Source organism: Emys orbicularis, chromosome 2 (assembly GCF_028017835.1).
Source record: "Emys orbicularis isolate rEmyOrb1 chromosome 2, rEmyOrb1.hap1, whole genome shotgun sequence".
Lineage (NCBI taxonomy): Eukaryota > Metazoa > Chordata > Testudines > Emydidae > Emys > Emys orbicularis.
This window is the reverse complement of record NC_088684.1, coordinates 25,567,916-25,595,330: the sequence shown is the minus strand read 5'-3', so window position 1 is coordinate 25,595,330 and position 27,415 is coordinate 25,567,916. Positions and strand designations below refer to the sequence as shown.

The 27,415-nt window shown below is 40.0% G+C and overlaps 1 protein-coding gene across 1 annotated transcript; it reads right to left on the bottom strand.

Annotated features, from left to right (window-relative positions):
- Nucleotides 1-1,050: 1,050 nt before the first annotated feature.
- On the bottom strand, nucleotides 1,051-26,835 carry TNFRSF11B (TNF receptor superfamily member 11b). Its single transcript, XM_065397711.1, has 6 exons — nucleotides 26,806-26,835; nucleotides 26,244-26,417; nucleotides 12,779-13,148; nucleotides 4,074-4,268; nucleotides 3,271-3,495; nucleotides 1,051-1,439 (listed from the first exon to the last, which is right to left on the bottom strand). Exons 1-6 carry the CDS (start codon nucleotides 26,833-26,835, stop codon nucleotides 1,051-1,053), a joined length of 1,383 nt encoding a protein of 460 aa, XP_065253783.1.
- Nucleotides 26,836-27,415: the final 580 nt, after the last annotated feature.

Here is a 27,415-nt window from a genome sequence, read left to right as displayed (position 1 = left end):
AGTCCAAACTGAAATCAGGCTTCAATGGGGTTGTACCTGCTTGCGTCAGATCTGTTTAAGCCTCACCATAAGCCTGATGCTCCATTGCCTCGTACCTTGTATAATCATTGACCCATGTGTAGTGAGTGCACAATGCTACCAGGTCAGAATACCGGTGTTATCTAATCCCTTTGCATTTGTGTTGTTCAGGTATCAGTGACTACACAAGACATGGGGCATTGGGGAAACAGGCCCTATGTCTTCACAACAGGGAGCAAAATCTACAGGAAAACATCTGTATTGGGTTTGTACATTTCAGATGAGAAAAACCACATAAACAGACAAAAGGTAAACTGAAAAAATTAATTGTTTTATAAAATAAGATCCTAGAATCGTATTTGAACATCCAGTTTTTAAATATGGTACATTCACTTTCTCACAGAATATTTAAATATTCAGGTCATTTATGGTATATTTCTCATACTATTTGAGTTAAAAACTTTGGATAAATTAAACAACTCCTACCAAAAGATACCACAACTTATACACATAAAACTAAGTAACAATTTTTAAAAAATCCACAAAGTAAAGAAAGTAGGATCTCTTAGCAAATGCTACATAATTTCTGCTTAAAAATATACTTGATCATTTTAGTCTATCTTGAAAATATAGTTTGTATTTCATTTCTCTTTCTAAATTTAAGTCTCATATAATTTCCATTTAAGTTAATAAATATGTACAACAAAAACCTTTATATCAATGCATATAAATAGTAAATACTGTATTAGGCCTAGTCTAACATTCTTTGCTCACACAATGACTTCAGTGGTACTTTTCAATTTTGGATGCCAAAGGCTGCAGATCAGGACCTAAATGTCATCAAATGATTATAGCTTTTACAGAAGTGACTTTATAATAAAAAAACCTCTAAGCTCTGAGAGCTGAGAGCCATTCCAGTCATACATTCCTATAAATAGTCACATACAATGTAGGGGAACAATGTTCTACGTTAATTACTGCTAACAGTAATTAGGGAGAAATAGTGGAGAATGTATGGAAAAATATCTTGAATTAGACACATCGTTTTTTTACTGATTGGACTTGGTTCCCTATCATTTCAAAAAAGAGTTTTTGGTATAATTGGTACATTTTAAAACTGTGAAGCAACTTGACCACCTTCTTCAGACTTTGGATAGGTTTTTTGGGAAAGTGGTACGCTTTCAAATGCTTCAGCCCATGCGTTAGGGCCTTAATAGTGTCTTGATCAGCGTTTTTTATTCTCCATAGGTTAAGAAGCTTTAGAATTTGTTCTGTAGGTTTGCACAGCTTCATAGTGTGCTGAATATCTTCTTTTCTTACTTTCTTTCCTGGTAAACTCACCATCAGAATGTTGAGATGTTCAAAGGTTAGATTAGCCTGGCCAATATGTTTTAAAATGCTGTTTTCACAGAGATCAATATCTACACAAAACAAAAAGCAAGGAGGGACATTAATATGATTCATTACTATTTTATAATGGCTTAAAACAAACTCTAAAGTCAGAAAAGGACATGTACCCACTGAATGTTTCCTAGTTTTATTTCCAAATAACCCTTTTATCATTATTGTTTTACAAAGCACTTAAGCACGCGTGTAACTTTTTTCATATAAGTAGTCCCAAATTACGCACATACTTGCTATCATACATTTATTTCTACAATTTTGTAATGTGCATCTTGTCAGATGTATAGTGCATGAGGCAGGGCTCTGTATCTTACATTGCACTACACAACTATTTTACTCCTGCTATACAGGAAATGCCTAGACATTTTAGCTATAACTGTCACTGGTGCTTCAGTTCCAACATAGCATCAGCTCCAGCACAGACATGTTACAATGGCATAAACAGACATAGATTAAAAACGGTTTCTCTAGGACACCATTTCAAATCCATTCCTTATAGAACAAAAGTCATTCAAATCTGATGGTGGCTCATGTGAAAAGGGTGTGGTGGTTTTCAGTGAAAACTCCAGCAACAAGTGTTAACATCACAAAAACTGCCATCATAATCTCACCTTTGACACCGATGGTGGCAGTTTCAGCAGAGAGGTGAAGGAATGAGCAGGGATACTCTTTCCAAGAAGAGAAAAGCATGTTTGCAGGGGTATGTATGAGATTTTGATTTGCCAGTGCCCACACTATTCCTCTTCGTGGATATCTAAAGGGTTTAGGTCTCTCAAACCAGCACCTATAGTGCCTTGCTTATATCTAGGCCCCCATCAGATTCACGGTGCATTTTGGTCAATTTCACGGTCAGAGGATTTAAAAAATCATAAATGTCATGATTTCAGATATTTAAATCTGAAATTTCACAGTGTTGTAACTGTAGGGGTCCTGACCCAAAATGGGTTAATAGGGGGGGGGGGGGGTTGCAAGGTTATAGTAGGGGGCTTGTGGTATTGCCACTCTTACTTCTGCTGCACTGCTTCTGGCAGCAGTGCTGCCTTCAGAGCTGGGTGGCCGGAGAGCGGCAGCTGCTGGCCGGAAGCCCAGCTTGGAAGGCAGCGCCACTACCAGCAGCAGTGCAGAAGTAAGGGTGGCATGGTATGGTATCACCCTTACTTCTGTGCTGCTGCCTTCAGAGCTGGACCCTGGGCCAGCAGCCAGCACTCTCTGGCCACCCAGCTCTGAAGGCAGTGCAGAAGTAAGGTCGGCAATACCAAGACCCCCCTACAATAACCTTGCAACTCGCCTGCAACCCATTTTTGGGTCGGGACCCCCAGTTTGAGAAATGCTGGTCTCTCCTGTGAAATCTGTAGAATATAGGGTAAAAGCACACAAAAGACCAGATTTCACAGTGAAGACCAGATTTCACGGTCCGTGACGTGTTTTTCACAGCCATGAATTTGGTAGGGCCCTACTTATATCATATACTGTAAGCCTGAGTTTCCCCTGATCTGTATACACCCAGCTCCCACTGACTTCTATAGTTCTTGCTCTTGTGTAAATGAGGGCAGTATGGACCCTGAGTATCACAATATTTCCTACTCTTATGGTCCCAAAGGGGCATTGATTTACACTCCATACATATTACCCAATGGGGTCACATAGACTGCAAGTCTGGGCAGAATTTGGTCCTTTCTGTTGAACATAAAGGGTTAAATTCTGCACACAGTCGCACCTACACAGCTCCCATTGGTGTCAGTGTGAGCAGTGTGCTCACAACCCAGGGCAGAATTTGGCCCCAGGAGATTACAAAAGTGCTATTTGAAAAGTTACTTCTAACTGTGTTTGCTATGCTGTCGGAATTACCTTGAATGATCTTCTTGACCATATCCTGTTCTTTGTTTTGCTGCTTCCATAATTTCAACAGTTGGAACATCTGTTCTTGAGAACTATGTTTTTGTTTAATCCTTTCTATATTTTCTGCATTAATCTTTGTCCCAGGCAAACCGTCCGTTAGTACATTCAGCCAGTTAGGAGTGAGTTTTTCAGGAACAGCAAACCTGAAAACTGCTTCCTCGCATAGGGTTACATCTAAAAACAAATAAGAGAGAAAAAGATAGGTTAAGTCCTGGAAGTCAAGGCTAGAAGGGGCCAGCAGATCATCTAGGCTGACTTCCTGCACATCACAGGACACTAATCCCCACCAAGTTACTCCTGCACTGACGCCAATAACCTGGATAGACTAGAATTACAGCTTTCAGGAGAGACTAAACTATTGTATGCCACAAGCACAGAACAGAAGGGACCAAGGTACACCAATGCCTGAGGCCCCTGCCATGATAGGGAATTGATTTGGTGAAATAAACCAAGATGATCCAAGCAAGTGTCTGAATTCTTCTGAAATTGTTTGGCCCTGACAAAACATAGAGAGTCCAGAATTGTAAGAAAAATTATTTTAAAAACATGTTTAAATTAAGGGACTGGTCTTTATTTCATAGCACTATAGGCTTCTTACCCCTTCTATATCATCTAATTGACAGTAACTAGAATTTTACAGTTTGCCCATCACTGTAGGATCTGAGCACCTAACAGTTTTAATAATTTTTACCATAGCCATTGCTAATCCCATTTTAATAATGCTTGTTGGGACACTTTGGCATTATACATACCTATTCCGCATTTTTGAGCTGATGCATCCGTGTTTTCACGACACATATTGTCACGAACCGCATTGCCAGTCAGTGCTATTTTACGACCCAGTGCACTGCAGTTTGTGTGTTTTTCACAGGCTGCTTTGGATGAAGTTTCATTTGAGAAAAATCCTTCTGGACATCTCTGGCAAATGGTGTCACTCTCAGGGGTGCCTTTAGAAAAACAAAACCCACTACCTTTTACAAAAGATACATATTGTGTGTGAGTTTTTGTGCACCAGGAAAGAAAATAGCAAAAAATAAACCATGACTTTGGATTTTCATGCTTTCTCGCTCCTACATGAACACTCGCTTGGAAGATATTTGTATAATTTTGAAAACTTTTCTCTCAAATTCAGATGCTCATGCTACAGAAGTATGTTAAATAATGTTTTTAAACACACGGGCTTCTCATCCTTGCATCCTTGCATACATTTGTAAATTAGCATCAGATAACTTGGCTCTATTCACATGTTTACAAAAGGTGTCTGACCTTCAGTTTTCCTCCATATAGATTTTTTCTGAGAATCAATTAACGGGCACAAAACATTGGTCCAAATTTTGCTCTGTTACATCTGTGCAGATGATCCCTAAAATAAATTACTCTGGTTGTAACTGAATAGAATTCAGCCCATTTATTTAAATCTGTTGCAAGCAGGTTCTTCTTTTTGTGAGTGTTCTGTAATATAATTTGAATACCGTCTACATCAGGGGTCGGCAACCTTTCAGAAGTGGTGTGCCAAGTCTTCATTTATTCACACTAATTTAAGGTTTCACGTGCCAGTCATACATTTTAATGTTTTTAGAAGGTCTCTTTCTATAAGTCTATAATATAGAACTAAATTATTGATGTATGTAAAGTAAATAAGGGTTTTAAAATGTTTAAGAAGCTTCATTTAAAATTAAATTAAAACGCAGAGCCCCCCAGACCGGTGGCCAGGACCCGGGCAGTGTGAGTGCCACTGAAAATCAGCTCGCATGCTGCCTTTGGCACATGTGCCATAGGTTGCCTACCCCGGTCTACATATTGGCCTTTAAATTAAAACCATTCATCCATGGTGACTTTCCTCCCTTTCTTTATATATGCACATTTGTGGAAGTTTCTCAATACGTATTTTTAATCTCTCAAATATGAAATTCCAAAGTTATAACAAATTATGCCATTGCATAAACTAAGTGAGTTTCCAAAGCCTTTAAAAGTAAGTTGTTGTTCAGTAACATGGTAAATTCAAGATTACATATTGACCCCTCTTTCTTGGATTGATTATATTATTCTATGCTTGCCTAAAATCTAATAAACATGTATGCTCAGGAAAAGTATATAGACAGTATTTGCCCTAACTGCTATTATGAAGAAAATATTTATTGTCCCACAGTTAAAGAACTGAGAAAACATGGAACATTACTGCACCGCGTTGACTGAAAGGGAGAAGATTAATGCATGAAACTTAAGCCAGGCAGCTACTGCGAAGAGTCTATCAAAGGAAAATCCCGGCTCAAATCAAAGCTCATACAATATATCCCCAATTGAGCAATACATTCCTATTCAACAAAGCATTTAAGCATGCTCTTAACTTTAAGCACATGCTTAAGTCTCCCTGAAACCAATGGGACTTAAGTATGTGCCCAAATTCAAGCACATGAGTAAATGCTTCATCGAAAAAGGATGCACTTAAAGACATGGTCCCTTCTGACCTTTAAGTCTATTAGTCTATAGTCTATTATTCAATTCTTTGCTGGAATTGAGGACTATATTTGCATTTGAAAATGCCTCCATCTAGTGTATTTTGGGAGTACTTGCTGTTAAAAGCTAAATGCACAGAGGTTTGCGTTAAAATAAGCAAATCCACCTTTACTACAATTTTACATTTCTAAGATTCCCTTAGAAACAAAAGGATATGAATCTCTGAGTTTTCAAGTAGCCAAGAAATAAAGAGTATATTTATATATACTCAAACGCAGAACTTCTGCTTTTACTAGATAATGAGTAAAAACATGTGCAGGAGAGCATATCTGAACTTCAGAAGTGATTCTGTACAATTACTTAAAAGAAATTAATTTTGCAATAGCCAACCCTCTAAAAGATAGTGACAGAATAATGCACCACAGAAGGCTACATACAGGTTTGCCTTTTTAATCTGCTAATATTATGCAATGACAACTGCCGTAAACAATATGAAAGTCCAACTGACAGAGATCTGCACATTTCAGATGATCAGGCATCAACTACCATTGCTAAGAGAATTTCTGGTGGACTTTCCCCTACCACAGATATGCTGCTTTTTCAGGTTGTTCCTTCCAAAGAGATTAGCATCTCCATATTTTGGGAGATGGAGATAGATTGTCCTCATTCCCAAAAATACCTGCAGGGGGTGACAAACTACATGGAAACTCCATGCAGAGTTTCTTCTGCATCTTCCTCTGAATGGGAAAGGAATAGGGTGGGTGATCTGGAAACCCAGCAGAGCCCCAGGTTCTACATGGTTAAAGCAGTATGGCACCTTTGCACTGCTCCTCCAGCCTCCCTCACTTAGAATGTGTGCTGCCATTAACTGTCCCCCTGGTGCCCGCTTGAGGGGAATAGCAGGTGCAAAGTGAGAGCTAACACTGCTTTAATCTGCATTAACTCCCAAGTGGATTTCTCTTAGGAAGTCTGCCACATTATTGGGCACCATAGTGCAGAGAGTGGCAAAGGCTTGGTTTGGATTTGACAGGATCAGATCTCAAAGATTGTTCTTGAAAAATGGTCCACCTTTGTACGATCAAGTGATCTCATGTAATTTATGTCATTTTGAGGTGAAATGTCCTGAGAATAGATGTTACTGTGTGATTTCAGTTGCATCCATACCCAAACCAGAAAACAAGCCCCATGTAGTTTTGATCTGACCTAGAATCAAAGTTATAATGGCTGATTTAGGTCAACAGATTAAATTCCTGTTCTTCTTTGCAATTTGAAGGTACTTTGCTTTGAGGTTCTAATTTTGGCCCAATTTTAGTTCCTTATCAGTCCTTTGAAGGAACTCACATTCTAGTTAAAATGAGTTTCAAAAGTAAGAGGCATATGTTATTAGAACTACACAATACCAAACCTTAGTAAATTACAAGAACTAAACAGACCAGAGAGCACCAGTGTGAGAAACAATCTGATCAATTTACAAAATTCATTAAAATAAGACATTTCCAGTTGCCAGAATCAATTTTGTAGGAGAAAGAGGCTATATATACTATAGTCCAAATATAGGAACAGTCCCAGAGAAGAGTGAGGCCCTTTTGTATCCAAGAGAAACAAATCATGTGCAATGAGCAATCTTGGATGGCTGCTAAATTAACAGCGTCTAATAGTCTGACAGTAGGATCACTTCCCAGAATAAATATGCTTTGATGGTGTAGCATACCTAATATTTGGCCAGGAGGGTGACCTCTGCTTTGATTCCCTTGCCACTGAAAGATTTATAGTGTCACCAATGTATGCCTCATAGCCTGGATGCCAGGACTAAGATCAAGGAAGAAAAATATACTTAATATACTTAATTTTATAGTGCTATACTTCAATGGATCTCAAAGCACTTTACAAAGATGGTTAATTGTCCTTTATCTGCAGTAATCGATATGGAAACTGAGGAGCAGAGAGATTAAGCGATTTGCCCAAGGTTACACTGAGGCAGTGGCAACTGGGAGCAGTAGTCAGATTCCGATTCTCCAGCCTGCGTCCTAGCCACTGGACCACATTGTTTCCATGTGTGATTATGAGGGATATTTTTGATAGACTAAGGCCGCACTCCACCCTCAGTTACACCAGTGCAAACACATTGTCTTGAGTGATGTTGCATAGATGTAACTGAGAACAAAATTTGGTTCACTGTCTTTAAATTTTCCAGCAATTGCCTTGTCTTAAAAACCTGAAGATTATAAAAGTAATTGTGTTGCCAGAGTCTGTATCTCTGTTTCTTGTTTGAGGCCTACTTGCTGTTTAGTTGATGCACTCTGCTGTGGTTTGGGAACCCATCTCTCCAAAAGATTATGTGATTAGATCATTTGTCTTCTTCTGAAAGCCTAACACATTTGGCTTGGTCTTGGATTGATGACTTCAGTTTTGTTAGCCATTATTTTATTATTCTTTGATGGATACAGTAAGCAGGCTTCCCACACAACCTAGACTTCTTTTGTGGGTCTTCCAAATGGACATCCTTGTGTACTTTGTTTCAGGCCCCTTGAGTCTTGCTTCTAACCTAGCTGTAAAAGCCACTACATCAAACTTCTTATTTAACAATGCTTTTGCAATCTGCGTACCAACGAATAGTGTAGCTCTAAAAGCTTCAGCTAATGTTCCTACGATATTTAATCCCTTGCCTCTTTCTGTATGAGCATGACTAGGAAAGCAGTTCTGCAGCTTTGGAGATTGGGGCATTACAGTTGAAAAAGACTTATCTCTGAGACATTCCTTTGTTTTCCTGTGTCTCCTTCCCTTCATTCTCTTCTCTAGGCAGTAACCAATCGCAAGTTTGTACCTGCCTCTATTCTTATTACTGCACGTTTCTGTAACACCTTCCATCCAAGGATCATGAAGTCCTTGACAAACATTAGCATGTTAAGCCAAAGAACACACTGTGTAAGAGGTGACTATTATTACCCCAGTTTACAAATTAGGAAAATGAGGCACAGAGAGGTTGGATGATTTGCCTGAAGATCATACAAGAAACTATAGCAGAGTTGGGAATATGACCTATATCTTCTGACTCCCGGTCCTGTGCCTTAATCGTTATTATTCATCTGTATTATTTTATCAGATACTATCAAATTATTGGACTATTTTAATGGTATCTGGTTTCAGCACAAGAATTGCCGTAAGTATGCATTTTGATATCCATTGGGTGACAGTAAAATCTTGGATCACATTCTAGTTCAGACACTCTTGACTAAACTCCTCTGGGATGTATGAGTATTTAGGAGTATTGATTTGCTCCTAATAGCAACAAGGATGTTCAAAGAAGTGCCAGAGACATGTATGTATTGCATTGAAATGCTTCAATGTTGATAAGTTTCATGTTGAAGCAATTGTTAATAGCCACATGGTAGCGATTTCCAACAAATATTGTATATTGGATAACCAGCTGTGTACCATGAAGGAAGAATGGGATTCTTTATTTCCGGATTCTATCACAGAGACTGCTGGAGAACAACTAGGACTAAGGAGAATGAAAAAGCAACATTGGATTAAAGATAATACCATCAAATTATAGGAGAAAAAAGAGGTGAATTGCAGAATGGATGCACTGGAAAGTCAGAGTTGAGTCAGTGACGAGGGGAAGAAATAGGCAATACAGGAAAAGAAATGTTTTGAATAAGTAGTCAAGAGGGCTTGTCGAAGTGATTGTAAGCAATGGTGGACTTGTATGGCACAGTGCATTGAGGAAGCCTCTAAAAGACATGATCAGAAATGTGTATTTGACACTTTGAAAGTCCTAATTGGACATCCATTCTCACAGCTTCTTCAGTTAAGGACAAAAATGGAGAATTCTGCCATGATATTGATGCACAACCTAAGCATTGACATTATTGTGAATTAGTGAACAGAAACCCATCAAGGCATAACCTACAACTTCATCCAAAAATGAACCCTGTAGAAAACAGGCTGGTGACATTAGAGGAAGTGATGCTTATTGTCAAACAGTTAGAAAATGATAAAGCACCTGGTCTTGACAATACTTCATCAGAACTGCTAATGAGTGGAGACCTGGGTTTAGTTCATTGGCTTCAGATTTGTCTTTAAAGTTTGGGAAACTGATCACATTCAAGAAGATTGAAAAAACAGCTGCATCATTTTTTTTTTCAAAAGAAGAGAACAATCAGCTTGCTCAAATTATAGGGGAATAATGTTGTTGTCTATCCCAGGGCAGGGGTGTATGATCATACTACTGAACTGACTGAAATACTATCTCAACCAAAAAACAATGAGTGTGGTTTCTTTACAGGTCAACCTACAGTCCATGCAATATACGGTCTGCAAAATGTTATTGAAAATGACTAGAGTGACCAAAGGAAGTTAACACCTCATTTACAGACTTTGTAACTGCTTTTGACCCAGTGTATCAATCAGAATTGTGGATACTGCTATACCAGTATGGAGTGCCTGAGGACTTAGTGGGCCTAGTGGAGGACCTGTACCACTGTACATTTAGCCGTATGAGGGTCAAAAAGTATATTAGAGACTGGTTTTCAGAAGAATCAGAAGTACTCCAGAGATGCGGTCTCTCGTCTATATTATTTAATGTTCTAATAGACAATATGATGAGAAAGCTGCTTGAGGCCAAAGTAGAAGGTGTGAAACTTAAAGATTCATCTTTAGAGGATCTTGAGTATGTGGATGATATTGCCTTACTTGGAGAGACTACTGACCAGCTACAGCTAATGCTGGAAGAGTTGCGACACACTACAGAATCTATGGGATTTAAGATCAATGATGACAAACCAAAGCTAGGTATACCTCCTATAAAATGGAAACGAATGACCTTCTGATATTGTATGTAGATTGCAATAGACTGAATGGGTGAATAGTTTTGTCTATTTGGGTAGTTGCTTGACAGCAGGAGGTTCAATAGCCGAAGAAGTTACAGGTCGGATCATTCTTTCATCAGTGGCATTTGAGCATCTTCAAAGACCTCTGTTTGGGCAGCGGGATGTTTGTGTGACAACTAAGATATGAGTGTTCAATGCAGAAGTGATGACAATTGTTGTATGGAGCAGAAACATGGCGGTTAAAAACAACTACGGAGAGGAAACTAAACAGTTTTCAGTATCAAAAATTGTGGCATATTCTTAACAGCCATTGGTTTGATTTTGTCACAAACAAGGAGATACTTAGACAATCCTGGCAAATTGCAGTCTTGCACCAGCTGAGAACAAGATGACAGCAACGATGGAATTATGTCCAATGTGCAGAAGATACACTTTTACAGAAGTTTTGTAGGTCTGAGGTCAAAGGAAGCAGAGCATGGGACTGACCACAAATGAGGTTGAAAGATGCAATTTTGAGAGATTTAGGAAGTCTAAATCCTCCCATACTGAATCACAGGAAGAAGACTTGCGAGGGACCACTGAAGAAAGAAGTCTGTTCTATGGGCAACCATGGCTACATCATAGCCATGTGAATCTGCTACTGCTACTGTCAGAAACAGTTTATTTGTTTTAATAAAGGACAAATTACTTGACTGATGGATTACTAGACTGAGTTGTTTAATCTAGTATGCACAGCACAGCCACATCAATCAGACCAGATGTGGACAGCACCACCATGCATCGACAATAACTCTTTAACCCTCCTCTTCTGTTGCATAAAAAGTACAAATACACATATGTTGCTGGTCACATCTAAAACCCTGCTGTGTATTTACATCATCCACAACCATACAGCATACATGCACATCTTTGTTCAGGTGGAACACACAATGATACAGACTCCAAAGTAATTACTCAGTGCTAGGAAGATTGATTTTTATACCAAATCCATAAGGAGCTGAATGTTCAAACTTTGGATCCTCTTGGGCCCTCAGCTCACTTCTTTCAAACATACTCACTGGTGGCCTAACTCTACTCCCACTAAGGTCAATAATATAACTGTCACTGGCTTCAATAGGAATAGAGGTAGGCCAATGCTAACTACTTTTGAAATTCCCGTTCATTATCCTTTGTTTTTCTGCTACTAGAGTTTCAAAGTTAACAGTGATACTAACTATGGCCCCAAACCTGCATGAATCCTTATGCCCAGAAATCCATAGATTTTTGCCTGCATGGATCTCTACACCCAAAATTCAGTGGGATTCAACACAGGCATAGAAGTCTGGGCATGTAGATCCTGTTGCACAATCAGAGCCCATGAAACAATTTAAATGCCATATAGATCTAAGCAGTAGCATGAAGGATATGGTGTAACTATGATTAGGCAGAATGCCAGCTTCCATTTCTTTTAGGCCACATTCAATGTTGGCACTAGCCTGGGCCAAGTCATTTGCAGGATGACAAAATATTTTGTTTCAAGGCAGGAACTTAGGCTTAACAATTTATTTTGTCTAAAATGAAGAAAATGCTCCACGAAAACAACATTGCTACAGCCTTTATCCCTCCCAGACATACAGCATGTTACCAGCTTGTTTGACAAAGAAGTAGTTGGCTGGTCTTTGGATGATAATAATAATGGTTTCTCTTGCAGTTCCCATTTAGGAGACCGATAATTAATTATTACCACATTTTGCTCTGACTCTAGAGCTACATTAATATTGTTATAATTATGCTCTTGGTACTGTATCAGTTAATGCTTCTGGTGTTTGTCAAGATACACAGTGGCTTGAAACAGCAGATTTCAAAATGACAGAACAGAAATACTGTATCCCAGATAATGTTCCTTTAAAAGAGGCTATCCATCATGTTTCTCATTAGAGTGCAATTTGCTACATTTGTACTGCCATTAAATTACACATTCAGTAGGAGCAGAGTATTCCACTGAGAAATGTTCCTTTGGCTATAGTCCAAAGCAATGTCACAACGGTAACAGGTTGCATTAGCTTTGCCATTTATTAGTCTGTAATTTCATCTGGACAAGCTTGTTTCCTAATCTTTAAGTGCCACAAGTCTTTAATGCTTTGTACAGCTCTAATTAATTCTGTTGCATATTGAAAGAAGATACGTACCTGGTTGTACTACACCAAATCCAGGAGGACATTCTGTGTGCCTTAAACAAAATTCTAGCTCAAGGTATCTCCCTTCAGTACATTCACAGATGCGGTTCTGTGTACTGTTGCATTCTTGCTTCACATACTGCAGCTCTTTGCACACTATGTTGCAGTACTGGCATTCATCGTTGTTGTTCCAGTCCTCTGCATAGTACTGATCTGGACATGGTGCACATTCAGTCTTTTTTGTAGCTGTACAGTGCTGTTTTACATAGGTTCCCGGCGGGCACTGGTCACACATCAGTTGGCGAGATGTTACTGGGTCATAATGGAGATACTTTGGGGGAGCGGTTTCTTGAGTTGTCCACTTAACAGAGATATCCAAGAACTAGTAAAAATAAAATAAAATATTATTCTCTTTAGTTCTATAATACAGCACAGCCAAAAAAACCCTACAGTTCTATGTGCTTATGTATTTAATCATGTCTGTCTCTTCAAAGTCATTAAAAAAAGACGTACTGCAGCAATATATAAAAACATGAACCAACTTTCCCACTCTCCAGTGGCTACATTATCATAGAAAATTTAATATTTGAAAGAAAAATCAGGCATTCCGTATTACAACTATTAAAATATTCTGAAACCAACAAAGTCCACTCTAACCCTAACCAATTAAAAAGCATGATTTTACGGTGATACCCCTCTATTTTCCTGGGTCTATTCATTAACTAACAAATGGACTTACCCTGAAAATCCCTTAAGCAGTTCTTTGCAGGAGAGGGCTCTTAGGTACTGTAAATGCTGTGGGAACAGGACTGTGGATTTGGATTGTCTTCTCGCTTACACTAATGTAACTCCAGTGGGCCAAGGAGCAGTGCTTGTTTGCTCCAACTGTGGATCCGACCCACTGATTTCAGTGGAATGGCTCCTGATTTACATTGATGTAAGTGAGAGGAGAATCAGGCCATCTGTATCGTGAACCATCATGCACACTTATAGTGCAACAGAAATGATAAATATATTATTGTACTGTTGAGCAATTTTAATTATGCTGTGATAGAAAAAAAAACTACTAGATTGCACTATTACCAAAAAGGTAGATCAAAATTCAAAGGACACTCCTTTCCTATATTTATTTTTAACAATCAAATAAATGTAGCAGCATGCTTTTTTTAAGTTCCTTTCATTTAATCTAGCACTGACATTCAGTCACTCCTGTGATAAAATGTAACTGCTATTTAATATCCAACAGCAACACTAAACAATAGTTTTAGACAGATGTGAAGAATGCTGCAGCTAACTGAAATTGCAGGGAGGATTTAGGAGGGTAGAATGTAATCTCCCAAGATGGAATGCCCCAGAACACTAGGGCTAATGCTTCCTGTCATGGGATCTCACTTTTACACCTTATCCAAAAGGCACACGCACCTATAACAATACTAACACTATACTGGGAACTACCTTATGAATAATCAGTTCAACTTCCTGCAGTCATTTGAGGAATGTCATTATTTTGTCATCTAAATACAATTTTTTTTTTGCAGTTTCTCCAGTAATGCATCAACAAAATGTATGAGTGCACTTGTTTACTTCCATGCATAAAGTGCTGGGATACACGTGATGTCAGTAGGTATGGGCATAGCCCTGGGACCCAGAACACTGCTCCAGACAAATATTGTGCATTCTGTTCATTGCTACTCTTTTAAATATTGTTGGTTTTACAAACGTTATATGAATCAGTTCCAATGTATTACCTCTGTTTGTGGCTATTTGTGGAAAACAAGCACGTGTGTGTTACTGAGGGATTCATCTTCTAGAATGGATTATAATGAGAACTGAATATGAAGCTTTATACCAGGAGAACATTATTTATTTAAAGTATATTTGGCTGTCCAACAGTGGTGCTGGATTGATAGCTCTAGCTCCATAGTTCTCTGTTGATACATAGAACAAATGTAACACAGGCAATGGCAACCCACAAGCTTCTCAACACCTTCCCACCACCAACATACCCTTACCCTGACCTTGAAGAGCCATCTCTAGGTATAAGTGGTGGCTCACATTCTATGCCCATTCAGCATTAGCCTCCGTATTGAGGCTTTATTCAAGGGAACCAGATTTGCACTCTACATAAGCAAAACTCCCTCAGGCACAAAACCAAAACTGATATCAATGGGAGAAGTGGACACTTGACCATCACCTGATTATCATGTTGGTTTCCAAACAGCTATTTAATCAAGGGTGCTGGAATAATTTTTATAGTGAGGGTGCTGAGAGCCATTGAACCAAACTGTCAACCCTGTATATAATGGAATCCACTTCAAGTCTGGGGGTGTGGCAGCACCCCCAGCGACCCTAGTTCCAGCACCTATGTATCAGATTGTACCGACTTTTGGTCACCGCTGCCTTGTTAGGGGTCAAAAGGCTTTCTCTGCCTCCCCTGATTTACGCAGTCCTCCATTAGGAAATTTATGGTAGTGCAGCACACATGGATGGCGCATGAACCCCCCATTCAGGGAGGTTAGCCCCATGCCCCTCCCCTTACACCAAGACCCTGCCCCCACTCCATCCCTCCACTCTCACCTGCTGGGGCCAGAGGAGCCCCGGCCAGCCTGCCCAAGCCACCCCAGCCCACGCACCCAAGCTGCCCCGAGCCCCGGCTGGCCAGCCTGCCCGAGCCACCCTGGCCACCCATCTTCCCAATCCACCCTGGCCCACCTGCCTGTCCAAGTCCTGGTTGTCCAGAGGAGCACTGAGCCCCACCACAGTCCGGCCTTGGGGCCGTGGCGGGAAGCATTAGTGGAGGTTTGGGGAGGCTTAGCCTCTCCCAGCCTCCATTACGTGCTGCCCATGGCAGCATAGCTTTCATAGGTTCATTCATAATTTTAAGACCAGAAAGGACTATCAGATCATCTCGTCTGACCTCCTATATAACACAGGGAATAGAATTTCACCCAGTTACCCTTTCATTGAGCCCAATAAACTGTGCGTGACTAAAGCCTGTGTATTTCCCTCGGGGTTTAGAGAGCACGACTCCTTTAAAACCTGAGGCAGAGGAAGGCCTAGTTGTTCCAAAGGGAGGGGAGTTACGGTAGGGAAAGCCACAGGGGAGTGTGTGTTTCTGGAGCTCCAGACAAGAGCCCCAAATCGAGCAGGCCCTCACGTACAGAAGCAGCTGAGAACCAGCCTGAAGCCTGGGAGGGACAGAGCAGCCGACCAGGGATGTCCCAGGACAGGAACCAGGAGGAACACTGTGACAAGAAGGAATCACCTGAGAAGGCCAAACCAGAGCCAGACCCAGTATCACTGTCACCCAGTGCTGTATGGGGCCGTGAGTACTAGGGCTTGTGACCTTGTGTTGGGAATAAGGAAGGAAGTTATAGATAGTTAAGTGGGGAGGTTGTCGCCCTGTGTGGGTTTGTGCAGAGCAGTAGAAGAGGGCACCGGAGGGGGTTGCTGGGGAAAGTTTACTGGTGCGGAAGATGACCAGGAAGACCCACTGCTGGACTGGAACTCTGCCCAGGATTCCTAACATTTGAATCTAGATGCAGTGCTCAGTGTCCATCCTTTTATATTGTGGTACCACCAGCCTGATGGGTCCTCGTGTTAGATGTAACTCTGTTTTACTGTTCCCCCTATCTTTTCCCCCTGTTGTTTTTCTCCATTCATCCCTCAGTAAATAAATAAAGTATTTCCCTTTCCTATATTCATTGTACTATTCCACTGTATTGTGTGTGTGTATTTACTCTGGGGGATTTGGAACAGGTGTTTCTGGGGTGGAAGCATAGGTACTGGAACTAGGAGTTGAAGTGGTTTCCATCAGATACAAGGTTTATAGTTTGGTTCAATGGTTCTCAGCACCCCCACTATACAAATTGTTCCAGCACCTCGGATTGGAAGGGAGTTTCCCTGCTGTATTCCTACGCGTGCCTTTTCTTGGCTGTAGCTGCCCACAGAGCGGACTCCATGATTGTCACAAGCATGCTATAGTTACACATGTCTTCCAGAAAGGCATTCAGTCTTCATCTGAAGACATAATAAGAAGGAGAATCTACCCCTTCCCTCAGTACTTTGTTCCAATAGTTAATCACACTCACTGTTATAAATGGGTGCTTTATTTCTAATTCGAATTTGTCTTGATGATTTACAGCTCTATTTTTCTTAAATGTCTGTATCTGATTCACAGAAGCTATTTAAAAAGAGGGTGTAGTACATTTTTGAAAAATGAATGGCTTTTCACTGATGAGCCACATACCCACCCTTGGTAAACCTCTGATTATTACTCTAGTAAGAAAAAAGGCTTGATAATCTCATAAATCGTGGCTGTTAACAGTCCAAGATTCCTTTTAGGGTTTGTTTTTCTCTTCATCAGACAGCTCATTTAGCAAGAATGAAACCACCCTCCCGAATATCCTAAACACTTGCATGGGCATACACAGCACATTAGAGCAGCATTTGTCAGACTTCAGTGTGGGGTGGAGAAACTGAAATGACAATTCTAAGCCAAATGCTGTAATTTAGATGATTATGGAGCTCTGAGAGCTTCAGATAGTACTCAGTGCAGATGGGAAGCTGGCATTATGTGAAAATTATTATGCAGCTTGAATGGAAATTACAGCAGGTCCTGGGTACAGAATATCTCTACACTGTAATGCATCTGAATGCTTCCATAAAAGACAAGCCATCTCTTACTGCAGTTGTAGAATTCTAGCGCTTACCATTCATTCTCTCTTTGTGCACACGGGAGCACATTTCCCAGAGTGCTCAGCACCCAGGAGAGCAGGATTTGGCCCATTGTCACTAGCTGCCGATTTCCACAGAAGACCATATAGGGGAGGCAAGCATGAGATTTTGTTGTAGAGGTTGGGGCAGTTTTTCCAAAGAGCTCAGCTCCCATAATCAGGGCAGATGGCAGGGGAGACAGTGAGGAAGAGAGGGGGCACTCACTGCCTTACAGGATCTGGTCCTAAATGATGCAACTCATTACAAATTATAAGCAAATTATTCCAGCCAGGTTCAGAGGGGAGTTAATACAAATATAGCTTTTGGGACCACCGAGGTCCATTCTGGTGGGGGTAAAAAAACCAAACAGACCTGTGCATGGGTGAATCTACTCATTTGAATCTCTACCCTGGTAAGCACAGATACCTATGTAACATTGTAGTGGAGCAGCACCCATAATAATCTAAATGTGGATATAAAAGAGAAAGAAGACCATTCAGCAGGCCAGGTTGTTTGTTTGCTTGTTTGTTTTAAAAATGGGTGTTGCCATACCATTTTGTCATGTTCTCTGTGTGTATATATCTTCCTACTGTATTTTCCACTGCATGCATCCGATGAAGTGGGTTTTAGCCCACGAAAGCTTATGCCCAAATAAATTTCTTATTCTCCAAGGTGCCACAAATATTCTCGTTCTTTTTGCTGATACAGACTAACACGGCTGCTACTCTGAAACCTGTCACGATGCAAGGCTTTGATATGTTTGTCATCTGAAAAAACACAAAAAGTTGACAGACTGAAAACCTCTTGTTTGAATGCCTATTGGTTAATGGAAAGTAGTGACTTGAATTCATTCACAGAACTTAGAGAAAATATGGGAAATTCAACTACATTGCATATGCCTGACCATATTTGTAAAAACAGTGAAAATGTGTCCTACCCTGAGCAAAGATTTTAGAGTATTTTAGATTTTAGATGGCATCAATACTGCAATTGAAAGTCTTTTAGGAGGATTTTAAGTAGGAGGAAACAGAGCTTTAGTTAGGTTTTTTTTTAAAGTTAGACTTTGGACCTTTTACCGTTTCATGGTACTCTAAATACTTATGGTAAAATTCTGGACTTTTAAACTACTATAAGTCTATTGACTTCTGTCATAACTATAAAGGGAAGGGTAACAGCTCTCCTGTGTACAGTACTAAAATCCCTCCTGGCCAGAGACTCCAAAATCCTTTTACCTGTAAAGGGTTAAGAAGCTCGGGTAACCTGGCTGACACCTGACCCAAAGGACCAATAAGGGGACAAGATACTTTCAAATCTTGGGGGGGGGGAAAGGCTTTTGTTTTGTGCTCTTTGTTTAAGGGGTTGTTCGCTCTTGGGACTGAGAGGGACCAGACATCAATCCAGGTTCTCCCCATCTTTCTAAACAAGTCTCTCTTATTTCAAACTTGTAAGTAAAAAGCCAGGCAAGGCGTCTTAGTTTTACTTTATTTTCTCAACTTGTAAATGTACCTTTTACTAGAGTGTTTATCTTTGTTTGCTGTACTTTGAACCTAAGACAGAGGGGAGTCCTTTGAGCTCTTTAAGTTTGATTACCCTGTAAAGTTATTTTCCATACTGATTTTACAGAGATGATTTTTACCTTTTTCTTTAATTAAAAGCCTTCTTTTTAAGAACCTGATTGATTTCTCCTTGTTTTAAGATCCAAGGGGGTTTGGATCTGTTTTCACCAGGAGTTGGTGAAAGGAAGGAGGGGGGAAGGGTCAATTTCTCCTTGTTTTAAGATCCAAGGGGGTTTGGATCTGTGTTCACCAGGAGTTGGTGAAAGGAAGGAGGGGGGAAGGGTTAATTTCTCCTTGTTTAAGATCCAAGGAGTTTGGATCTGTATTCACCAGGGAATTGGTGAAAAGTTTCTAAAAGCTTCCCAGGGTAGGGAATGGTGGCAGCGGACCAGAACTAAGCTGGTAGTTAAGCTTAGAAGTCCTCATGCAGGCCCCTACATTTGTACCCTAAAGTTCAAAGTGGGGATACAGCCTTGACAACTTCAATACAGTTTCACTGAGAGCAGAATTTGGCACTAGATCACATTGACTCATGACTACTTAACCACCAAATCCAAAACAGGCACGTTTACTTTGAAGGAAAAAACAGTCTGTCTTGAATTTATGTAAGAGTCAGAAATAATGGTTGAGAAAACTATAATAAATGGGCATCCAGTTAATCCCTTACTCATAGATTCATACACTTTAAGGCAAATCATGAACTCAACAGTTAGCCTCAACCTTTGTACATATAACGACTATCACTTTCAATCACAATTGCCATTCAATGCTACTACCAGACACAGGCACTGAAAAAACAGTATTAAAGAAAAACATAGCGGAGGAAAAAAACACTAAAAACACTGGACTTAGTCTTTGCAAGTACTTTGGTGGATCCTTGAGAATCCTTTCAAGATTCCCCTGATTTCTATGCCCAGATTTAAAGCCTCCCTGGCCACCTCCATTCAGACCAAGCAGTGCTGGACAAGACTCTTTTCATTAGTAGTCACGGCTCCCCATCTGCCATCCAGAAGATTGATGCAAAGTGCCGCATCTCCCTTCCAGGAGCACACAACCATGGCTGGCCCAGACCCTCATCCAACTCCCACTGAAGTCAATGGAAAGACTCCCATGGACTGAGGAGTGGGAAACTAGGACCATGAATGGAACCAATATTTACTGCACAGAAAATCAGGGCACTACCTGAAAACAGCCAACCAGACACAGCAACTTAGGTCTGATCCCTGAACTCCCCCAACACCCTCTGAAGTCAATGATACTGAGTACCTTGTGGAACTGAGCCCTTACACCATAACTACAAACTCAACAAGTGGACAAATGTAGAGCAACAGGTAGTTTGTTACAGAGTAAAGTCAACAGAGGTTATTTCTCAGTGTGCTGGAACTTAAGGCTCGATTTAAACAAAAAACAAAACAAAACAAAATTCAATTCTGAATGATACTGGTAAAAAAAAAATTTGTACACCAAAAAAATCTCATGCCATATGCATTAGAAAAAGAACAATATCCACTCACCTTGTGAGTGAAATTCAAATTGATTTCTGATGTCATATCATAGGTCCAATCCTATTGGACTCTAAAGGTCCAATCTTGCTAAGAGGTACTAAACATCGCACAGAATTTAGATCTCTTCCAAGAAGCTTTGGGATCAATCTTAAAGACTTTCATATAATCTTTGAATTGATTAATGGCATGAAAAATAATGAAGTAATACATGATTCTTTAGCCATAATTGATATGCCCAGAAACCCTCTAAGGTCTATGTCTAACTTAGATGATTTTTTAAACAAAATTTCAAATAGTTCTATCTTTATGTATGGTTTGTTTAACATATTTAATGCCTTTTAACAAATCATTCAAAATTAGTTACAGAAGACTAAAAAGCAATCCTTTGGCAGTGCCACTCAACACATGGGCCTAGAGCAACATTTTTTCACACACACTTTACATCAATCTGCACAAAGAAGTCAGAGGATCTGCCAAATGCAACATCAGACAGGGTTTTTTTTCTCTGAGCCTTCAGAAGAGGCTTCAGAAAGAGAAATAAAGTGATCTTATTACTTTATTTCAGACCTTGGGCATGCAAAGTAGTACACACCCTTTCCTTTTATCTTCAAATGTAAGACAAATAACTGCTTGCTTTTCTCTGTTAAATTAAAAATGAAATACAGCAAAAATACAGCAAATACAGCAAAATCCTTCAAGCATCATTCCCTTAAATCACTTCGTTGGGAGAAAGGAAAGTAGCTTTTCAGAGTATGAAAATATTATTATTTGGCTTGGCTTTGTGGTTTGGGTAGCAGACCACAGGAGAATGTTTAATTTACTGAAAGAGATAAATCTGTTTCTGTTTTGAATTCCAAGTCCATCCTGAAGCATATTTTCCTACTTGATAAATTATGATTCAATTTCACTTTGTCAAAAATGTTGCCAGTGTTTGTAATGGATGCAAAGTAGAAAAGGTTCAGAGAAGGGCAACTCAAATGATTAGGGGTTTGGAACGGGTCCCATATGAGGAGAGATTAAAGATGCTAGGACTTTTCAGCTTGGAAAAGAGGAGAGTAAGGGGGGATATGATAGAGGTATATAAAATCATGAGTGATGTGGAGAAAGTAGATAAAGAAAAGTTATTTACTTATTCCCATAATACAAGAACTAGGGGCCACCAAATGAAATTAATGGGCAGCAGATTTAAAACAAATAAAAGGAAGTTCTTCTTCACACAGCGCACAGTCAACTTGTGGAACTCCTTGCCTGAGGAGGTTGTGAAGGCTAGGACTATAACAGCGTTTAAAAGAGAACTGGATAAATTCATGGAGGTTAAGTCCATTAATGGCTATTTGCCAGGATGGGTCAATGGTGTCCCTAGCCTCTGTTTGTCAGAGGGTGGGGATGGATGGCAGGAGAGAGATCACTTGATCATTACCTGTTAGGTTCACTCCCTCTGGGGCACTTGGCATTGGCCACTGTCGGTAGACAGGATACTGGGCTAGATGGACCATTGGTCTGACCCAGTACAGCCATTCTTATGTTATGTTCTAATGTTCTTAGAATCTCAGAATTCTGCGGCTTTGCTTTTCAGAGTATTTGAATGAAGTGAAAACAGAGGGCTAAATCATGCCATCAATTCCTAAACAGAACTCTCAATTGAAATCAATGGGAAGGTCCTGCTTAAAGTTTAGTGGCACAATACGGCCTATAGTATTGAAATACCTGAAATGACATTAAAGAGCCTTCACGCTACTAATAGTTTAGTGAGTCAAAACAGCACATAGTGAATTGCCAAACTGGATCAGATCAATGGCCCTCTAATCCTATCATCCTGTCTTTGGCAGTATGCAAAATTTTTCAGACTGGGAAAGGGAATGGGGGGAGAATCCTGTCACCTGGCTAACTGAGATACTAAAAGCATGGGCCTAAACTTCCTCACTTTCCTTACTACTAAATCCTAATTACTTCAAAGACTTCATTGGGACTACTCACCTCTGAGTAAATTCAACAGAATTTGACCCCATGGGCAAAATTTCTTTTCCTGAATTCCGCTCATGATTATTTCATACTCTGAAGCAGGAGTCTTGACAGACCTTGTACATTTTATCTCACCTGTTGTAACTGCAGGTGCTATTCTTATTTATAGATATATCTAGTACTTTTCAAATCTTGCTGAGCTTTTTAACCACAAAATATTTTATGGTGGTGAGTCCTGAGGTTTCATTATACATTGTGTGAAAAGTCTTGTATCCACTTTAAATTTACGTCACAGCCTTTTTTCATATACATTTCACAGGGATTGCAAAATTCTCCTTTCCACTGTATATTAACCTTTTTGTTAGAAACTGGAATACCTTTACCAGTGCAGGCAAACAAAGAATGATTGATATCTTATTCCATCTACATCATTAAAAAATGAACATCAATTACCTCCCAACATTATCTGTGATACCACAGGTTATCGACTGTTCTAAAAAAAAATCTGTGGTGTCTCAAATACTTGTATGTTTACTTGTTAATAGGAACTATGTTATGTTTCCTATGGGCCTGATCCTGGATGATGCCAAGTAACCTCAACTCCGAAGACTTCAATGGAAACTAAAGGCAGTGGACACCTCAAAGTATCAAGTTCTAAGGAGGTAATTGTTAGATCTGTACAGACATGTGGTCTTGCTTTGTGCAAAATGTTCCAGGCTTTCTTTCTTGTGGGATTGCACCTCTTGATTGTTACTTTTTTGGGGAGTGTTATTAATCCAAAAGTGAAACCCATCTGAAATCACCAAGCTTGACTTGTTTTGCCATGAAACACTTGTAAAATGACTGAGCTTTGCATGCTTTCCACCCAAAGTCCTAATTCGTCATGGGTGCACTTGAACCTCAGCCCAAACTCAGCAAACCTTTTGGCAAAGAAAGGCTGCGTTTCAGGTGTGCAATAGAAGCTAAAACCAAGCAGGTTTTATCTGGTTTGGGGTTTCTTCATAAAGGTTTTGCACAACTCCATCATCATCTTTTTTTTTTTTTTTTACATAAAGGGCTTGGGCCCTTTGGAGTTACGGGGATGTTTTCTGATTGCAATGGGAGCAGAGGCAGTCCCAGAAAGCACTCAACAGCCTAAACTCGATGTTGAATTCTTCATCTAATCTAACTGCAGCATATTCAGTACAGTATTCTCCACATCTGGAAAAATGCAGAAGATACCCTTAAACTGCAAATGGAATTCAACAGCTATATGACAAGCATATGTATATATCAATTAACAGAGCCTTCCAGCTCATCACAGGATCAGACCCTAATTGCATAAACTGAGATCTCTTAATTATTGAATTGTCCAAGTTAATCTTTCAGAAAGATATCTAGCCTATACTTTTTTCCCTTTTACATGAGAGAGAGTAGGCTGGTAGTTAAAGCACAAGGCTGAGAACCTGGAGATCGGTTCGTCTCTCTGTCTCAGCCATACACTTGCTATATTAACCCAGGCAAGTTATTTAAGGTACACATTTTCAAACTTTGTTACCTAGTTCACTTGAATGAAAGGTGCATGTGCTCAGCACCTCTGACAACCAGGCACTTATTTAGATACTGTAGCTAAATATGAATGTAGGTGCTAACTATAGGCACCAGTATTTGAAAGATGTGGATCTTAACCTTTGTCTCAGGGCTGTCTACATGGCAAGTTACTGCGCTACAAGCCAGGGCATGAATCTCTAGCACACCGGTTTGCCACACACTACCTTGCCATGTGGACACTGCTACAAGGGCTGTGCTATGATCGTTTCAGAGTGTGTTTTAATGTACTGCTACTTCAAAGCGTGGTACTCTAGCTGCACTCAGGGACTTTCACTGCACTGTGGCAGTGTCCACACAGGACATTACACAAGCCAGGATATGAATTTACAGCACACCAGCTTGCCGCTCAGTAGCTTGCTGTGTAGACAAGCCCTCCGTTTCTTCGTCAGTGAAATGAGGTATGTAGCCTACCTTACAGAGCTTTTGTTTCGTCAGTATTTACAAATGTACACCTTTACTTTAAGAATTGTGGAAAAGGCTCTCTGGAAGTCTAAATTAGTATTATTCCATTTTCAGCTGTCTGAACAGACAGACAGCTGCTCTTGGGTTTGACAAATAGTGAACTAAGTATTCTTCAGAGCTACGATTCACAATCTCTGTGAGGATGAGGAAGTGAAGGGGGGAAAAAACCAACCAACAGAACATCTCTGGAAAGATACATCAGATCTGCAAATCATGTATAAATCTCTAGTTAAAATTACCCATCTTATAGTGACAGCAGGATTTCTGAGATAACCTAAACCTATGTCATGGGTATGAATTCATGTCATGGATACATGCAGCCTCTACACTGAATAGAATTACTACTACTACAAACATAGTATTCTTCCAGGAAGATGACATGGTGGGCAATGTAATCTCTTTTACTGGACCAACTTCTGCTGCTGACAGAGACAAGCTTTCGATCTTGCACAGAGCTCTTCTTCAGGTTTGGTCAGGAAGATGGTGAGTTAGTAGCAATCCTATTCAATGTAGAGGCTGAATCATGACCAAAGAGAAATATAAATGAGAAAGCATCAAAATTGCTACAGTAGATTAAAACAACAGCTCTAGTTTAAAGTCACAGCAATTTCTTCCAAATGTTCTCCTGGTAACGTCAGTGTTCTATTTTTAACAAACAAACAAAGTAATAAAAAAAGAAAAGAAAAGAAAACTCAAACCCTAGAGGGCTGCAAAGCCACGGCTGCCTACACATGACAGGCACACCAAGAAAAGGGTGTCATATTAGAGATCCAAAATAGCAGAGAGAGAAGTCAAATTTAGGAGATGGGATAAAGTGGAGGACTAGTAACAGGATACAGTAACAACTTTTTGGCATTTTTTCACATTCCTTGGTGCATGAAAGTCTGTTGGTGACATCAGTGCTGCTCTAAAATGAAGATCAAGTTTAATTTAATTGTAAATTGTTAGGTTAGAAAATGTACCAGTTTATTATATTACAGTCAACTAGGAATCTATTACATTAAAATGTTTAAATGATACTACATTATGACAAACAGATAGGAAGGCAAGTTGGTAACAAGTTATTGCTGACATTCCACAATTAACTTCCTGTGCATTTATATAAACAAAAAAGGCTTAATACTATAAGGTAAAGGTTTTAGTCTCACATTTCAATTTGCTGACCATAAACATAACAATTTTTGTTTTTCCTCCAGCCCCCATTAATTACTTCGGTTTATTTTTCAAAAAACTCTTTCAGGAAATTCTACCCAAAGTAATACACATGCATTACTCATCAGTGACTGGAAATCTTGTAATTTGTTTTACATGCATATACACACACATGCACTTTAAAGAACTTTTAGAATAAGTGTAACTCAGTTCTAACTCTATCAGAGATTACCTGGACATTAATGCCACAATACTTGCTAAGACAGTCTAGAAAAGTTACTGTATATGAATATGTAATAGTCCATTTTTATAACAACCAAGTACTATTTAAATATTTATTACACAGTAGAAGTTTGTACACATTTTAAAAATTGATTTAATGCAATTTTAACTTCCAAACAGCTAAATAGATTAAACAACATTTTAAAAGGTTTGTTACAGTGCTGAGACCACCAGAGGTATACTTAGAGCAATATATATATATATATATATAAAAATCCACCAACCCACTAAAAGCAGGGGCTTACAAGATACCTGCTGCCGGGGCAATGACATTTCCTGCAATGACATGAGGGACACTGCTACTAATTCATCATATGTTTGTGTATACAAAGCAAAATTGAGCTGTTTAGAAAGTCCTAAAGCAAGAATGTTCTCCCAAGACCTGGAGATACTGATCAGCATTAGTGCAATAATAACCAACACTGACTAGGAAGATTAGGCAAATATGGAGTTTTAATAAGTCATAAAAGAAACATCCCCAGCTAAAAATCCATTGCCAGCTAATATATTTCATGCTAATACAAGAGTGATGTGAGCCTGGTAAGACACGGGAAGAGTAAGACAGGAAAGAACATGAATGCAAAGCAAATGATGCCAATACCTTATGTGATAAAAGTATCTGCTTTTCTCCTGACGCTGGACGCGCCCGTCCCAGTTTAAATCTTACCACAAAAGCCCCCTGTGATGAACCTGAACAAGTTTACCAGCATGAAGAGCAAACGAAAAAGCGAGGGAAGAGTGGATCTGCAGCCTGACCTCTCAGGGCAGCCCCAGCCATCCAAAGGCTCCTATCTACCTCAGCGAAGGGACTTACCACAAGCGTGCAGCACAGGAACTTGTTCATTGTGGTCGGTGTGAGAAACCTCAGGGAGCTGGGACGCTAGACAGGGAGTTAGTGAAAGCTCCGGTCTCCTAGCAGCCTGCTGCTGACATCCCCCCAACATGAAAGGCACGGTATATATATAGCCCCTGCTGCAACAGGAAGCATTAGCTCAGCTTTGATCACTCATTCCCTGTCCATCACCCAACTTTTTTTTTTTTTAAGGAACTGTAAAACTTGATGACTTAATGGGACCCTTTCAGAGCTCACCACAGGCTGGAAAACGTAGGAGGGAGTGTCAGGGGCTGGCCTCTGACGGGCGGTGTCTGCTGGCTGCCTGCCTTGCCCTCTCTCTAGGGAGGGGGAGTCACTCACCTTCAGGCAGGGCAAGAGCGAGTCATCGGCGGCCCTGGGCTAATAGGAGACAGGTTTAAAAATATCTCCTCCGTCCAGCCTGCGGTGCAGAGACCTCTAGCGCTTTGCATCTGCTGGTGCAACCTTCCCAAAGCTATGGAGGACAGGGATCCTGCAGGGCAGGGACCTGGCTGCCCAGTGACTTGCTGCAGTGCAGGGGGTGGATAGGAAACCAGGGGACTCCACTGAG